General features: G+C 42.7%; 1 protein-coding gene across 2 annotated transcripts in view; it reads right to left on the bottom strand.

Annotated features, from left to right (window-relative positions):
- Positions 1–2,813: 2,813 nt before the first annotated feature.
- Positions 2,814–18,584, bottom strand: part of CILK1 (ciliogenesis associated kinase 1) — a 34,549-nt gene continuing 18,778 nt past the window's right edge. Inside the window, exons 7-13 of one of the 2 annotated variants that reach the window (XM_030870465.2) lie at positions 17,296–17,463; positions 14,735–15,046; positions 13,173–13,363; positions 12,911–13,059; positions 10,711–10,839; positions 7,323–7,445; positions 2,814–6,357 (exon numbers count right to left, since the gene is read on the bottom strand). In XM_030870465.2, coding sequence (XP_030726325.2) covers positions 6,203–6,357; positions 7,323–7,445; positions 10,711–10,839; positions 12,911–13,059; positions 13,173–13,363; positions 14,735–15,046; positions 17,296–17,463 — 1,227 coding nt within the window. In that variant the 3' untranslated portion in view covers positions 2,814–6,202. Of the gene's footprint in view, positions 6,358–7,322; positions 7,446–10,710; positions 10,840–12,910; positions 13,060–13,172; positions 13,364–14,710; positions 15,047–17,295; positions 17,464–18,584 lie in introns of both variants that reach the window. The other variant, XM_060307822.2, reaches the window with a different exon arrangement.

Below are 18,584 nucleotides of genomic sequence, written 5' to 3' on the forward strand. Positions count from 1 at the left end.
ATATATAGCTATGTAACAACTCATTATTAAGTGTGTGATTATATAATTTATATATAAAATATATATTCATTTATATATTATATACACATATATTTTCTATATAATATATATTTTATATATTTATATATACATATATTTTTTTCTCCTCTCCCTCCTTCTTTCTTCCTTGACCCAGTGAATCGTCTTGAGCTTCTCCTTCATTTTGCACACTTTCGACAAAACTGCTTTAAGCCACAGGTTAAACATAGCACCTTCTTGGATGGAAGGAAGTAGGGGCCTTGGGGTAGAGGTATCAATGGGGCTAAAAAAGTAATTTGGCTGGTAGATAAGTTAGAACTTTAAAATATTTTAAAACCGTCAAGGTTAGTATAGAAAAATTCACATGAATTTTAAAGTTAAAAATATATGCCTCCAAAAGGCCTTCAGAACTCTCTCTTGCTTCTAGAGGCAGCTTCTGCTATTTCTCAGGCTATAGATGTTGTTGATTATTGTTTTCACCCAGGAGGGGTTTTTGAGAGTACCTGGCTTGAGAAGCCTGTGCTGCTGATCAATTACAGCAAATAACAAGATCAGATTTTATTTTCCATAGATTTCTCTGGCAGAAACGTGGAGGATGAATTGGGACTGTGTGGGGTGGGGAAAGAGAGACCTGTTAAATGTCCGTGTGAATTATAGTAGCATCAAAAATTTGAAGAAGATGGGTAAGAAAAGGTGAAATATTAATGAGGTGGAAAGGAGAAAGAGAAAAGGTCGAGAATGATGCCCCCCCAACACACACACACACACACACACACACACACACACACTTCCTTTTCCACCTTCCTTGTTTATTTTTCATAACATTTATTGTCATCTAACATACTATATTTTTAATTTATTTTGTTATCTGTCTGAAATTTTGATAGAATGTATATTCCAAGAGGTTAGGGATTTTCATATTTTTTACAATATACTTTTGTATATCCTGCTCTTAGAATAATGCTTAGCACAGAGAAGGCGTTCAGAGAACACTTGTTGAAAGAATGAATGAATGAATGAATGAATGGACGATACCTTGGTTCTAGCTCCATAAAGGTTTGGGGGAAATAATCATGAGTAGGTTTGTCTTTCATTCCTGCGAGCCGTACAACTGGAAATGTCCACTAGACAGTTGAAGAGGCCGGTGGGAGGTTGGGGTGAGCAGATGTAAGCTGTTATATTCAGAATGGATAACAACAAGGTCCTACTGTGTAGCACAGAGAACTATATTCAATGTCCTGTGATAAACCATAATGGAAAAGAATACTAAAGAAAGAATTATATATATGTATAACTGAAGAACTTTGCTGTATAGCAGAAATTAACACATTGTGAATCAACTATATTTCCATAAAAAAATAAAAATAAAATAAAAAAAGAGGCCAGTGACAACTCAGAAGAGAGGACTGAGATGGATTAACTTGCCAGCAAAAGGGTGAGTTTATCCAGAGAAAATATGTAAAGTAAGAAGAAAAAACAAGAACAGCTGGGCACACCAAGAGTCAGGAAAGTCACTTTCAAATACGAAAAGCAATATGTGTTCAATTTCATTTTTCTAACTCTGACCTAACACAGAGATTACTCAAGTTGACATAGGTAGGAAGCCATATATATTTCTTTTTTTTTTTTAAGTGAAAGGAGGTTTACTCAGAGAAATACACACTCCACAGACAGTGTGGGCCATCTTGGAAGGTGAGACAGGCAGAAGCCATATTTTCCAAACCTGCTGAAGGTGGTCATACTTTATCAATTTTTTCAACCCACCTTTCTACAAAGATTCGCTTTCATTGAACTAGGTAGGACAAGCATTATTATAAACGTTGTTGATCAGCCAAACCTTTATCTCCATTTTCTTATTTCTAATTGGTTGAACCATATCAAATTGTTGGTATTTTACTAATTTTTTCTAACTTACAAAAATGGACACTTCATACGTCCAACCTAATAAATTAGGGGTCATATCATCCTAGTAATCTTGTTTACCCGAAAGAGAAACTAAGGCAGTGTCATAAGACTCTCATTAAACAAGCTTGTGGAGAAATTAAAAACTCCTGTTATTTTAATTCTGCTATTCTACAACAGGTATGCTTAGGTCATTCTGCTCCTTGGAAGCCCCTGAAATCATTCTATTCTTGGAGACCCTTGGAGTTGCTCTCAGCCTGGGACAGTCTTACTCATGGTGTCTTTCTACCTACCTGATATATATCAATATATTCAGAGGCCCTGGGAACTCATCTCAGTCTTTGACCCTTCCCCCATCCAGGTCCGTGGATGTTCTGATGGCGAAGGGCACATCACCTACGGATTCACCAATACAAGGTTAATTGGTAAATCATGTTCCCTCAAAATTCTTTTAAGGTTTCAAAGAATGTTTGGGAGAAGAATTTCCTGTGGAATTCTGTATGGAATTCATGAAGTTATGAGTTTCTTTTGAAGGTTTATATTGTACATGTGAGTGTACTATGAAAGCTAGAAAAACGCAAGGTAGGTATTAATCATGATGAAATCAGCAACAAGAAATTGTGTTGACCTGCTTTTTTTTTTTTTCCAAATATTCCTACTCACCTAACTTGCTAAAAGCTAGATTTAAAAAGCCTCCACATTGCAAGATAATGCTTCCTACTGCTAGTCTAAGTGTATGCTTTCAATTTCACAGCAGTAACACTATATTAAGCGTTAAGGAGAAGTTACAGAATATCAAAATTCCAAATTAGGAAATAGTAATGTTACTGTTTGATGGGAGAACATACAAACAAAAACAGAACACTCAAATCAATTTTTCTTAAACTGTAACTTTATTTGGAGCAGAATTTTCCTTAAGTAAAGTTAACGTTTTTAAACACCTTAGGACAAACTATTCAAAAAAGGAACATTTTATTTCAGAAGGGGTTTGAGTAAGTGGTTTTCTGTCTTCCTACCTTCCCATCATATGAATATTTGCTTTATAATTAAATATATTCTTAGTTACTCCCTTGTAATCAAACCAGGAGACTAAATTGCTGTCAGCATTGAAATATCCACATTAGAAGACCGTTCAGGTCATTTTAAATTCACATTAGCACAGTGACTATAAGAAACTGATAATACAGATTAACGTGATATTTGCCCCCAGTTTGTCTTCTATGGGTTTCCATGAGAAGGTCCTCACAATAAATTATATAAAATACAGTACTTTGGTTGGAAATTGTAAAAAATAATTCTAAAAATTAACCACATATATTAAACAAACAAGTTGCTACAGTATGCTTTAAATGATATAAAATAATTAGTATGTCAAACATTTTCTTATAAACACATTGCTTTGGATCATACATTGAGCTGAAACATACAGCCTGCATTCTTTTTCTCTCCTAAATGGCCCAGAACAATGGCTTGATGCCACCTCGTGAAAAGACATGGTGCCTGTGAACTCCAACAGTACTGGTAATTCGTACTTAAAAACAAAACGATTCTTGCGTTACGTGGGTTGCCTTGACTGTATTCAACTTTTGATGACTCCAGATGATGACATAGCGTCAGTTTATTAGACGTATATAGTCCTTTAGGCAAGAGATGTGTCTAAAAAATTGCTTAAAAATCAGTTTTCTTCCTATTTAAATCATACATGAGCTGGGTGAGGGCTTAGTAATCAATGGCAGCTTATTGTCAAATTAACAATCACACCAAGAGTAGCTTTTATGCCCATGCAACTTTCCCTGCAGTTCACACACATACCCTTTGGCATACCACTGTCACTGAAACTTTGGGCACTGTACCATTTCCTGACGTCCCAGAAAGCTTTCTGCCTGGAAATGAGGTACAGACGTGGATAGGTACAGTTAAACTCATCACTCTTCTTGGTGTCTTGCAGTAGATTTTGTAAGTCTATAGTCACTAAAAATATAGGCAACAGGTAGCATTTCATTTTCACTTAACAAAATAATGGTGACTATTTGCTTCTATAGTAAACAGCTTGTATGCTCAATTTATCCTTTACCCGTTTCAGGGCGGGGGGGAAAAGAGAACTTTATAGGATTTTGCTAGTTCTTTAGAATTGACATTGTTTTTTCAGCCTTCTAGTTTGCTCAATGCAGCGTCAGCTACTTGACTTGCAAATGAATAAACATGTTTTGCTTCCCAAGGGAAGTTGTTTGCTGATAAACAAATGAAAGCGGAAGAAGAAGAAAAGTGAAATATTTTCCGAATTTGGGCCCTACAAACGTAATAGAAAAACAATTTTATAATGTGTAATAACCAGGTAACTGGGTTTTTCAATTAAAAAAAATGTAATGACCTTAACATAAGCTAGAGGGCCAAGAATATGGTATTCACAATCCATCTGGTTCTCTAGGGGGTATTTACAATTTAAAACCAGCTTTCCAGCAAGCTGGGTAAGCTTTCAGATTAATTTACTTTTTATACATAATACAGAAAGGGGAAATAAATATTAACCTCATAGTAAAGGACTCATCTCTGAAAACACATTTTCTGCTGCTTGAGATAATGAGAATATAATACAGAAATGAATTCAGCTTCAAGTTGTGCTTACATATACATCTTTATTTCCTGAAGCTTTGCTGCCAGTTTGTTAACAGGAAAATATTACCTCTCAAATCCACTTCCATCGTGTGCTTTTCTCACGCCCCCAGCGATCATGGTGCTTGGTCAGGTATATTTTTGAGCCAGACTCTCCAAAGCACAAATTACTCCCTGATTTTAGGTGAGGGCCCCTTGGGAACCAGCCTGATTTGTTCAAGCTGCAACATATTATGAATACGTCAAAGCAAAAATTTACCAACTTACTAGGTTGAACCATATCAAGGTGCCGATATTCATTTTAACCGACAAAGATGACAATTTCATTGGCTCAACTTGCTATATCCTGGAAGCAAATGAGAGTGACTTGAGCCCTGCGAGAAGGAGAGTCAATATACTCCGGAGACTATGTCGCGTTTACAGACGGTGACCTTCTCTCTTGCCTTTCAGGCGACCATGAGTGGAGGCGAGTGTGCCCACAGAGGTGGATCAGAGTGGACGTTCTGTCTTTTTCTGTCTCCAAACTAGCTTTGTCATTTTCAAAATTGCTGTAAACATTCCTCTCAATGGAACAGCCTCTGCCCACCATATAGAGTTCTCACTGTTGAAAGAAACTACACAAGGGTTAAGAGTTCTTTGAATGTGGCACGTGACAGACACTGACATCATGGTAGCTGTGACTTCCCAGACCAGTGGGACCTCTGCCATCTATCTTTCCTGCTCCCCAGATTGCCATGAAAACCGAGCTAAATGCAACATTCTGAGGGTTAGGATAATAAAAAATCTTCTGCTGCTTTGAAACTTAGCTTTTGGATCATGTATCTTGGCAGGGATATAGTTTAAGTGACCGTGTTAACCTTTATGTGGAGAACATTTTGGCTTGAAAAGCTTCCTTTTTGTGGGTACTTATACAAGTTGATTTCAAAAATGGAAGAAAATAGAGTATCATGGCATAGCTTGGTTTCAGCTGGATATCTCCAACCACCAAAAAGGGTGTTATAAACATTTCTAAAAATATTTACTTAGAGTTCTTTCATCTGGGGAGTAAAAAGAAAACAAAGTGAATTATGTAATAGTACTTTTAGAACAGCACAGCGGTATCAAAAAGTCAAACCAATAACATGGTATTGAGAACGGCAGATGGTCAGTTTTCTGGTGCTGAGGTCAGTCCAAAAAAGCCTAAAGTACCGAATATGCCACATTTAAAATTTAACCACTTCACAAATATCTGCACACACTGAGGGAAAAACCCTTCATCGTGTAGCCTTAAATTGCACCCCTGTTGCAATACTGCATCATTATTATTCTATTTTTAAAAATCTGTATAAAATATTATCTGGAACCCCAAAGGAAAATCAATTAATCTTTAAAAACTTCCTTACAAAGTTGACTGTATAAAATGCTAAAACATAATCCATATATACAAAATGCTGCTGTTTAAGAAAATAATGGGACCCAGTTTTAGAATAAAATAACTTTGTACAAAAAAGGTACTGCATTCAAATCAATATTAAAAAAAAAACTTTAAAAATGAATATTGAAATGTCTCAGTTCAGAAGAATAACTATAAAGTGTTTGCTTTTCCACCATCTGAAAGTCTCTTGCAGGTAGAACACCAGCTGGCTGAGGGAGAGTGTCCTGCTGTCCCCTACAAAGGGCTTCGTGACAGTCATCGCCGAGATGCATACTTAGCAGCCCAGTCCGTCCGGCCGTGCACGGGCTGGGCAGCCGGAGGCCGGGGCAGCGACCCGGGAGTGCTTCTAGGTTGGGTGTGGAAAAAAGGTCGCCCAGGATGAGGTCTCACAGCCTTCAGGGAAGAATAACCTGCAATGAAAGAAAAAGGTGGGTCTGACTGATACGGGACCCATGCAAACAAAGTGCGGCAAAGAGCATCCTGGTGACAAAAATATTAGCAAAGGAGAGCTGAAGAGCAGCCGCCTCTTCAGGGTCCTCCCTCCCAGTTAAGGACAACCCCATTCTATAGTGGTCAGGCCAGAATTACTGGTGTCATCCCTGACCCTTCTCTTTTTCTCAGATCCCACTTGTAATTTTCAGCAAATCCTATTGGCTCTACCTTCCAAACCTACCCAAAACCTGGCCCAGGTCAACCATCACCACCGGCCCAGGCCAGCCTCATTCCTCACCTGGATAATCGTGACAGCCTCCTGGTTGGTTTCCCTACTTCCACCCTGCTCGCCCTTTCAGTCTAGTGACAACAGGGCTTGAGTGAGCCTGGAGATAGAAGTCAGATCCCCTCACTGCCCAGCTCAGAACCCTCCGGGGGCTTCCATGTGGCTCAGAGTCATGACGACGTGCTTACAGTGACCTGTGGGGGGCGCCCCCCATCACCTCTCTGACCTCCTCCTCCTGCTATCCTCCTCTTGTTCACACCATTCCTGCACTCCGCCTCCCTGCTGTTCCTTGCATCTACCAGGCCCATCCTACCTGGAGGCCCAGGCACTAAGAGCCTGCATTATAGGGCTTTCTTGCTCACCTCCTGTAGATCTTTACCCGATGGTTCCTTTGCAGTGAGGTCTTCTTTGGCTGCCCTGTGTAAAATGCATTTGCACCCCACACTCCCTACTCCCTGCTTTAGTTTCCCCTTAGCACTTTAGGAGCATCTTATTTGGTCTACTTATTGTCTGTAGAGTACAAGTTCCAGGAGGACAGGAGTTTTGTGTCTCCTTCACTCGTGGACCCTAGGCCTACAAGGTCCAGCACAAAGCAGCTGTTTGATAACTGTTTGTTGAATCAATTCATGAATAATAATAATCTGAAATAGAACTTACCAGGGGAAGGGTCAGGTATAGGTGCCACGTGGACCCTCTGCACAGTAGAACCGATTTCTTTTTTCAGAAAGGAAGGGATATAGTTTCCAGCCAGTCCACTAGAACTTGTTGAGGTGGAACCAACTGATTTGCAAAAGGAAAAGCTTGTTACTGCCAAGACATGCACAGGACACCAATGGGGGTAAAGGACAGTGGGGCAGGACAATAGAGAACCAGGTTTTGACTTTCAGGGGAAAAGAATTAGGATAAAAACAGTGAATTCCGAGCAGAGCATTCCACCACACTACGCTGCTGGAAACGCTGGGGGATGGGGCGAGAGTGTGCAAGACGGTGCTGACCCTGTAGCCTGTACCCACAAGGAGGCTGGTAGGTTGGTTTGCTTAAAAAAAAGGGGAAATTTGGAATTTTCTGTTTGTAATAATAAGTTTAAGCTGTTCTGGAATTTTCTTTTTCTGCTCCATAACATACAAGAGTTACCCTTCCATGTCAGTATATACAAATTCCAGAATATGGTTAAACCATAGCTCATTTAACCATTCTCTTATTGATCAGCATACAGGTTATGTTAATTATTTAGCTATTATAAGTAATTCTATGCTAAGTATTCTTGTCCAGAACCAGAAAATTAATCCTTATTAAAATATATTAAATACGTTCACTTTTTATGTCATTTCTGTCTTGAGACAGTTTTAAGGGCAGGAACTGGGTGCTATTCATCTTAGTGTTCCAGGCGGTTCATGGACAGCCTTACATATAGCAAGTAATCAATACGTATCAGATGGGTGAATGTGTATCTATAATCAAGGTGCACACGGAATAATGAAGAATGTTATACAAATGGAAGTTATATCCATTCGGAAGAGCTCATGAGGGGGAGAGCTGCTCTCTGTCTTCACAACACAGAGCATTCTTGGCAATTGCTCAAGGCAGAGCGGGAGCAAGGGTCTGAGCTCATGTGTGAGGAGCTGTGCTGGTCAGCCGGAGCACATTTTGCAATTTTGGTGACTAGACAGATAAGAAGAAAAATGGGAAGAGAATTTGAACAAGGAAATCACAGAAGGAAAAAGACGTAGAGTCAGTAAACACAAGAAGATGATCAACCCTCAGTCAATGGGGCATGCGGGTTGAAGCCACAGTAAGATGCCATTGCACACCCTCAGATGAGTACCCGTTGACAATCTCAACAGTACCAAGAGGCATCAAGGGCAGAGCACAACTCCCACACCCTGCTGGACAGCAGCTGGGCAAAGTCCAAGATGAACACAGCCTTTAAGCTAACACATTTACGTCATACTCAGAAACCTCACACGTGCACACCACCTATAGGGGGCATCAATGTTCACTCCGGTGCTCTAACTGTGAGAACTGTCAACAACTTCCATGTTGGTCAAGAAGAGAAGGAATGAATAAATTATGTTCTAAGTGTCCATCAACAGACGAATGGATAAAGAAGACGTGGTATAGATATACAATGGAATACTACTCAGCCATAAGAAAGAACAAAATTTTGCCATTTGCAGCAATATGGATGGACTTGGAGGTCATTATACTAAGTGAAATAAATCAGATAAAGACAAATACCGTACGATATAACTTATATGTGGAATCTAAAACATATTAACAAAGAAACAAAATTGAGTTATTTGTAGTGAGGTGGATGGACTTAGAGTCTGTCATACAGAGTGAAGTACGTCAGAAAGAGAAAAACAAATACCATATGCTAACACATATATATGGAATTAAAAAAAAAACGGTTATGAAGAATCTAGGGGAAGGGCAGGAATAAAGACGCAGACGTAGAGAATGGACTTGAGGACATGTGGAGGGGGAAGGGTAAGCTGGGATGAAGTGAAAGAGTGGCATGGACTTATATACACTACCAAATGTAAAATAGATAGCTAGTGGGAAGCAGCCGCATAGCACAGGGAGATCAGCTCGGTGCTCTGTGACACCTAGAGGGGTGGGATAGGGAGGGTGGGAGGGAGACGCAAGAGGGAGGGGATATGGGGATATATGTATACGTATAGCTGATTCACTTTGTTATAAAGCAGAAACTAACACACCATTGTAAAGCAATTATACTCCAATAAAGATGTTTAAAAAAATATTAACAAATTAATGAATATAACAAAAGAAAAGCAGACAGATATAGAGAACTAGTGGTTGCCAGTGAGGAGAGGGAAGGGAGGAGGGGCAGTATACGGGTAGGAGATTAAGAGGTATAAGCTATTAGGTATAAAATAAGCTACTATGGATATATTGCACAGCACAGGTAATATAGCTAATATTTTATAATAACTATAAGTGGAGCATAACCTTTAAAGATTGTGAATCACTATAGTGCACACCTGTAGCTTATATAATATTGAACAGCAGCTATACTTGAATTAAAAAAATTATATTCTAGTATGAATAATAAATCGTGGTATCATACACTTATATATATTGTATATGTAATACTATACATAATGTGATATATATTCTATGGATGTATAATTGCTGCATATGTAATATAATTATTAAAATGAGTGGAGATCCAGGATTATATGCATATAAATTTTAAAACATGCAAAACCATACTAGGTATTTCTTGTATACTAAAAACAAAGCATGGGGCTTTCCTGGTGGCGCAGTGGTTGAGAGTCCGCCTGCCGATGCAGGGGACACGGGTTCGTGCCCCGGTCCGGGAAGATCCCACATGCTGCGGAGCGGCTGGGCCCGTGAGCCATGGCCGCTGAGCCTGTGCGTCCGGAGCCTGTGCTCCGCGACGGGAGAGGCCACAACTGTGAGAGGCCCGTGTACCACAAAAAAAAAAAAACATGAACACGCAATGGACAAAGGCAGAGAGAAGAGGAGTCCAGATGTTTACTTGGCACGTGGAAGGCGAAGCAGCCCACAGCAGGGGAAGCTGTCTACTGGGCACGGGGTGTGTCTTCCTGGAGGACTTCTGAAATTCATCTGTCTATTATAAAAAGAGTAGGCAGGGGCTTCCAAACCGTCCACCTTCCAACCAGAAGGGGTTCTGATGCCCCGGGCTAAGGCTGGGCCATCAGACAGAAGGGAGAAGCCAGAGCAAGGCAGACCCAGTGAAGCGTGGCCCTGGAGGTCGCCCACCACAGAGCAGGGCCTCGGAATCCAGACCCGTAAGACTGTTTTTCCCTTGCACCAGGGAAGACTGCTCTCGTCCCCTGCTACTCTTGACGGCGGAGCCGGAGGGAACTGGCGGAGTCCCCAAGGCCTCCTGCCAGGTGAGAGAGGGCAGCACGGGCCTGGAAAAGAGGCCCAGGGTTTTCACGCCAGAGAGGCCCTCGTGGTTCCACGGCTTGTCCCCCTGCCACATCCAGAGAATCTGCTTCTTATCATTTAGGGGTTAATCATCATTACTCACCTGAATTTATTTTGCTGATCACTGATACCATCCCTGAAGATTTTCCAGACAAACCAGAACTAGACCATGGATTAGATGGAATAAAGTCCTTTCCTGGATTCGGGAGTATGCCGTTCCTTATATTTATTCCTAATAGGGAAGAAATGTTTTTCAAATGCAAAATTTATATTTAATCTTGCATCACATGTCAGAGATGAAACGAATGCAGAATCCAATTTGTCAAAGACTTCCCGTGTTTCAACAATCAAAGCAAAAACTGACCATGATGATGTCATCAGATAGGTGGCAGAGGAAAGATGCCATCTTCGGGGTGAGTGTGCTGTCTCACTGGTGGGTGGCCTGACAGACCTCAACTTCTACCAACAGATCTGTCCACGTCTGATGTCTTGACCACCTGGTGCAGTCCTGGGCTTCTGGGTCCCTTGGCCTTCCTACTCATCTGCCTTCGGAGACCACTGCCTTTCTGTCAGCTGCCCAAGTTCTTCTCTTGTCCCTCCACACCCCCAAGCCCAGCTCTGCAGCCCTCTGCTCTCCTCTTTCTGAATTCTGAGATTCCATCCTCTCAACCTGACATGGACTATGGGAGGTGACTCTGGTCTGTACCAATGACCCTCACCAACTCCCTCACGCCCAAGGCTGCCTTGACCTCAACTGCAAGCAAACCACTGCCCCCCCCAGACCACCCACTTCCCACTCCTATCAGGCCTTGCAGGTAGCTTTCAGAACAGAAAAACTCAATTCATCCTTTACCCTTCTTCATCCCCTAGAGCCCAAAAGAAATAACTCTCTCTGCCTGTGCTCACTGCAGCTGGAGTCTTTGCCCACCCCCCCCATACCCTGGCATCTGGGAAGTGGCAGGCCAATCTCCTAAGGCCACAGTGCCAAGCCTGATGAGGTCTGGCAGTATTTAGGAGGCCTGTTCCCAGTCAAGAGTGGGGAACCAGTGCATCAGCAGGGCCTCCATTCCCCGCCCTAGGTCTCCACCCTGGGTCTGAGCACCACTGTCCCCACCTGGACATCAGCGACAGCTTGTGGGCCCCTCACCCATGCAGCACACAGATGTCAAAAAAAGCACGTCAGTCCACCAGCTATGACCCTTCAAGAGCTTCCAGTGGCTCATGAAATAAAATCCAAATTTCTTATAAGACACCCAAAGATGCCTCACGCGTCTAACACCTCATCCTCTCTGACGGGGCTCAGGCCATATGCTGGCCTCTCTCAAGCCAAGCCCTTTCCTGCCTGCAGGCCTCTGTACTGGCTATTCCCTCTGCTCAGCATGTCTCTGTGCACCTGGAGTTCTTTCCCAATCGCTGGGGCCCAGGTCGGAGTCGCTTGCTCAGAGAGGCCTTCCCCGACTACTCTGTCTAAAGTACTGCCTCTGCCCCCATTTCATCACCCTTAACGCCAGTTGTCACCATCTGTGGCTATGGTGTGTCCATTTATTTAGGGACTGTCTCCCACCACTAGAAAATACGAGGGTGAGGATACTGTCTACAGGCTGCTGGCTAGAGTCACTGCATAGCCTGTGATGTGAATGGAGGCCCTAGAGGTGGGCAGCCTAGTGGCCCCTCCTGGCTATTGTGTCCACCAGATTCTCAGTGCCCAGCATGGGACGCTGTGCAATACGGATTTACTGATGGAATGAATTTGAGAATGAACGGTTGGCTAACACTGTACGCTTAGAATACGGAGAATGCGAAGAGAGGTCTGGGTACCCTCCAACTACAATGTTTTCACTTAACCCCTGTGGTACAGCCACATGGGGTGACTAAGCTCCCATCTGCTTTCCTGAGAAAACACACAGGGCTGGTAGTTTCTGGAGAGACCTTGGGCAAGCTGCCTGGTTCTTCCTGGTTACTCCTTCCCTGGGGACTGGACCCGGTTTCCTCTACCAAATTTCTTATCTTAGGCAACTACAGAAGATAAGAATGTGAAGCCTGGGAATTCCCTGATGGTCCAGTGGTTAGGACTCTGCACTTCCACTGGTCAGGGAACTAAGATCCCGCATGCCATGTGGCCAAAAAAAAAAGAAAGAAAGAACGTGAAGCCTGGGCTTCAGCTAGTATTTCTATGGTGGTCCCACCAGTTCGGAAGAGAAGCCCCAAGCACTTGCAATCCAAAACAGGATCTTTGTGAACACGTGATTCCAGGGACACGATTTCTTATCAGTGATCAGAGCAGAGGCAGGAATGTTTATTACCAGGCAGGTACCGGGAGTGCTTCAGGTAGTGCTGCTTGGCCGCCGACCTCAAGGTGGGCGTGTCGCACCGGGGATAGGATGTCTGGGTTGGGGCACTATTTCCGGTGCCCACGGGCTCTGAGGGCTTCAGGTCCAGAACACTCTCAAATCTGAGTGGGGAGAAGATGGTTTCGGTCAGCACGAGCTGGGCAGCTCATCGGATATAAAGATGACCTCACAGACCCCAGGTGCAGTCCGTGAACAGACAGGAGCCCACACTTGCCTGCACAGAGTCTCATCGCTCTGTCTCTTCTTGTTTTTCAGGTCAATCCTGGTGAACGATGGGCTGAAGTCCGAGTCATCTAAGTCAGCCCAGCCATCAGAATCCTTTGCTAACCTGGAAACGAGACCCCACCTTCTCCTACTCTTTGGCTTGATCTCACCATTTTTGTGCTCCAGGCCAGTGAGAATTCTCTGTGTATACAAGGAGAGGGGGGAAAAAGCAATACTTGGCATTAACGGAGCTCACCCACGAGTAATCCCCATTCTGAACTTTCTCGGTTATGTAAAGGAGGCTTCTGGGGCGTTTCCTTCCCCAATATGCAATACACTGTTTATTGGAAAGGACAACGGTGGAAAACACAGTCCCGGACCTGTGTCATTCATCCTGCACAGATTACATCAGTTTTCATTCAATGGGGACGCTAAGCTGTGTAAGATAAGGATTTAAAAAAAGAAATTTAAGGTACTTCTCACGTATGAGGAAAGTGGCTGGATGCTGAAACAGGGCTCATCTCTGAAAGAGTTAGTGTGATTGACACTGTCCTAAACAGAATGTAAGAGAATATAGCTAAAGTGTCAGTCACCTGCTCTTTTATAGAAAACGATGCAATTAATGCCTTCTTTGCCTTCTCAGTAGACCTGGATCCTAGTTAACTGCAGAATTAGCTACAGTAAGAAATTGCCAAACACCCACTGCTGCTGCAGGGGGGCGGGGGTAAAGGGGACAGTCTGGAGACACCATCCCTGTAACCTCATGCTGCCCTAGTCGGGAGCCGGCACTCACTGAGTGAATGCTAGTCGACAGATAAAGTATTATTTTTGCATAAAGGTGTTAGAAGATCAGACTCTCAGACAGCACTATAAGGCTAATGGAAACCAGACTTCCATGTCAGATTATTATCTTATTGACTAACACTCACTGTTTCCTTTGGAACAGCAAGAGGAAAAGAAAGAGCTGGGTTCCATCAGCAGCCTGGCATTACCAGCGTCGACTGAGGGCACCGATAGGAATAATGATCTACAAATATTAGTGGGGCACTTGACGATTTTCAAAACATCTTCACAAGCAGCAGGGCCTTTGATCCCCATGAACAGCCCTGTCTGGTGGGCAAGACAGGCATTAGGATCCTCCTTTTCCAGATTAGGACACTGAGTCCACAGGGGTCGATAATAACAATGACTAGCGCTCTCATTATCCACCCCTGTTTCACAGATGAGGGAGCGAGGAGCACAGAGGCCAGGTACCCTGCACAGGGTCACAAAGCTATGAAACAGCAGAGCCGAGATGCGAGACCCTAGTGGTCTGGGGCCGCGTCCAGCCTTCGGCCACCACCCCACGGCCAGGCCCCCAGGCGCGGCACTGTAATTCACAGGCAGAGCCAGAACTTGAACTTAGACCTTTAACTCCAAAGCCAAGGCTCTTTTCACAATTCCATGATATTGCAAAACAGATCTATGATAATTAGACCTTATCTGCTGTAAAAGAAAATATTTCACTCAGTAAGCAGGGTCAGAGGAGGGACAGGCCAGACACAGGGCTCTCGAGCGAATCTTCCTGCTTACTGCCTGGGGATGCTTGGCGTGGAGGGATGGCAAGAGCAAAGGGCTTGGCTTGTCCTCTGGGAGGTGATCCGTCCTGGAAGCCTCGGCTTTGTAGGGGTATGTGAGATGCTGAGGGGGCTGGCTGGCTTGCTGCTGTCTCAAAGAAATGCGCGTGTGTGGCTTGGTTGGGGGCTGGGCAGGAGGGACCGGCTTTATGTGAGGCGGTGGGGCTGCCTTTTCCAGACCGTCCTTCTGTGGTCTTCCTGAATCCTGAAGGCTCTGTGTGGTGCTGCCCAGGGGGTGCCCAACCTGGAAGTAAGGATATCGAAGCGCCTGGAACGACACATAAGGCTGTTTTAGGAGAAGAATCTGGCCAGGAAGGTTGACACCATTCAGGGTTGCTGGCTAGATGTCACGAAATCGGTTTACTACAGTTGCTTAGCCCAAACCAATTATAAAACAGCAACCTGAATCTGTAACACCCTTTGTGAATTTCCTTATCTAAAATAGTGTAAAATGTACGGACTGGTTGCCACACTCAAATTACTTGGGTAAAGCACCCAGGTTCACTGCTATGCCCTTTGCTACTTCTGCCAGTATCCTGGCTTTGTAACTTATTTGCTGTGTGTCTTAAACATAATATTTCACCGTTCTAAGCCCAATTCTTCAGTCCATAGAAAGAAAAAAAATAAAATGGAGAGAGCCATGTATAATGATCCAGGAAGACTCTGAAAAATCAAATATAAAATAAGCAGGTACAGATAAACAACAAGGATTTACTGTATAGCACAGGGAACTATCTCCAATATCTTGTAATAATCTGTAATGGAAAAGAAATGTATATAAAACTATCACTTTGCTGTACACCTGAAATTAACACAATATTGTAAATCAACTATACTTCAACTAAAAAAAAAATAAAATAAGCAGGTGCATCTGCTTTAACACCAGAAACGCCAAGAGTGTAATGCATGCTACAGTTAAACCTTGCCCATCAAGATAATCATGCTCTCTGGATCGCTGAGGGATAAATCTTAAAGTGCTGGGTTTGCAATTCTTTCTGAAATATTCCCTAGTCTTTTTGAGTGGAAGTCATTGAATACAACATAACCTTTCTCGATCAATCTGGGACATAGCTATAAACACCTGTAATGATAGTAAGTGTAGATACAGAGGCAAATAACATGGATACTCCCATAGTGGTCCTGGACCCTGATATCTAACTCGGAAAGGCTTCTCTGTAGTCCCAGGTATTTTTGCAAGTCTCAACTGACTTGGGGGTATTTTTAGCTTTTCTGATACTATGCTTAAAAGTACACATTCCTCTCTTGGTTCCTGGGTTCCTTACAGAATCTTTTTCTTTTCATCTCTAAAAAACTTTACATTGTAAAAAACTGGGTTCATCAGAAAGCTTCCTTCCTGCCCTGAAACCATTTGTTTCTCCAACCTTCTTGAGCCACCCAGGGTCTTGGCTGTTTCTTCTTTGAGCCACTGGACAGCTGCTTTTCTCCCATGCCTTAATCCCCCCAGCCATCAGCTCTCAGCTCTCACAAATTCTAACGTCATGTCGGCCCTATCTTCAAGTGCCCCTGTCACTGTCGCTCAGCCAAATCACTGACTCTGATTAGAACTGGTCACCTTTTTGATTCTCTGAGCAGTGGGATTATCAATGAGACAAGCTGAGAAGGGGCCAGGTACAACTACCACAAAAAGAAGCTGGCAGGAGGCCTGGCGGTGTTTGAAGCCCATGGCACTGCGTGTCTCTTTTGGGTGTACTTTATAATCTAAGTCAAAGTGGCCTTGGGGGAGGGCGGATTGGGAAAACAGGAGGTATGGAATTGGGAAAACAGAAGATGTGTCATCCACGTGACAGAACTGCCATTGATAGTACACGATCTGTACTAGTTACTGGTAGAGGTATTAAGGCAAATCACTTAAGCTTTCTTTTCTTTTCTTTTTTTTTTGCAAATCACTTATACTTCCTGAGATTCAGTTTTCTCATTTATAGAATGAAAACAGTAACACCTATCTCATGGAGACTTCACAGTGTTAAAATCACATAAAAACATACTAAAGCATGTGCAAACTATAAAGTGCTATAAAATGCTAATTACATTTATTATCCTAGCTCTCTCTCTCTCTCTCTTTCTCTCTGTCATCTGTAAAATGAGTGATTTGGATCTTACAAGATATTTTCACTTTGAAACTGCCTTTCAACAACCAGTACTGCCTTATAAACAAACTGCTACATCATCTTAACTCATAGAGAATATATTTGAAAACATCTGCCAAAGACAGGTGGATATATGTTTATTTTCATTTTCACGTATACGGTGATATATGACGTGAATTGTACGGCAATCTTCAAAGCAACTATATTGTTTACACCTTAACTACTTTAGACACAGACAGTTTCAAACTATTTTAAGTTCTTATACCTTATATAGTTCACCATTAGTGGTATTCAATACTAGTTTTCACACATAATGCCTAATAAAATACTTCCCATGAGATTTACAGGAATTATTCACAGTTAGACATGAACTTCAAGAGAAACGCATCTGAAGAAAATGGAAGGAAACCTGACTAGCTGTTGGCCGTTTCTTGGGATCCCACTGCAGCATGTCTCTCAGGAGATGAACTGCTTCGCTGCTGGCATTTGGAATCAGGGTCTTCAAGTTATTGGGCACACAGTGGGGCCAGCGGAAGTTCATAGCACTCGACAGTTGGTAGCCTTCAGGCCAGTCAGTCTGAAAGAAGGAAAAGGTAGAAAATCTCGCTCAGCCAATTGCTGTGATCGGACTTTATAATCTGGCATGTATGACGTGTCACTGCCACGTCCATACTAACTATGGTGGCGGTGGCACTGTGGGTACTGAAATGCAGGAGGATGCTGACAGAGAGACACAAAGAACAGGAAGACTGGGGAACAGTGGGAAAGACACTGGATTTGCCATCAACTTTTTTTTTTTTGGCTGAATCGCGTGGCTTGCAGGATCTTAGTTCCCTGACCAGGGATTGAACTTGGGCCACGGCAGTGAAAGCGCCAAGTCCTAACTACTGGACTGCCAGGGAAATCCCCATTCCAACTTATTTTATAACTTTAACACAAGACAGTTCACCTCTTGAGATTTGGGGGTTGAACCAAATTAGTATTTTCCCAATTGCGTTCCATGAGACATAGGTTTTAGAAACTGCTAATGAGATTTTTTTGGGGGAAAAAATAAAACAAAACACCTTGTTCTTGGTCAAATAAACTTGTGAAAGCCTCCATATTACTATATCCCCATCTTGGTGAGTCAAAGTACAAACGCTTAGAAACCCAGCAGTCAGGATAGCTATTAGTCTCAAGTCCTCCACTTTTTCATGCATCAGACCTACGGGGCACTCAGCGCTGGAGCGAACGACGGAAGGTGCTGAGCAATCAGTCTTTAAGATCCCTGTTAGCTCCAACAAACTCCTGTTTTATATGACACATTCTGATGTAATTGCTTTTTATTTTTTTAAAGTGAAGTGGCAGAATATATAGCTTGTATCATTCATTCACTTAGAGTAGTTACCGAGGGCCTCCTATATACTTAATGTTGTTGGGTATCCAAAAAATAATCCAATATAAATCCTGTCCTTAAAGATATTATGGTCCGAAAGAGAAAACAAGACATTTATTTTAAAAGCACAGTAACACAAAATAAAAAGTAACAAAGGTCACAAGAGAAGTAGAGATACAGTCATCCAGAGGAGGGACAGATTCCAGCAGGAGAGTTTGGAAATCTTGAAGAGGTGGCACTAATGATTCCGTCAGATAATTTTTCTTTTTTTGCGGTACGCGGGCCTCTCACTGTTGTGGCCTCTCCCGTTGCGGAGCACAGGC

This window comes from Globicephala melas, chromosome 11 (assembly GCF_963455315.2).
Source record: "Globicephala melas chromosome 11, mGloMel1.2, whole genome shotgun sequence".
NCBI classification, from domain to species: domain Eukaryota; kingdom Metazoa; phylum Chordata; class Mammalia; order Artiodactyla; family Delphinidae; genus Globicephala; species Globicephala melas.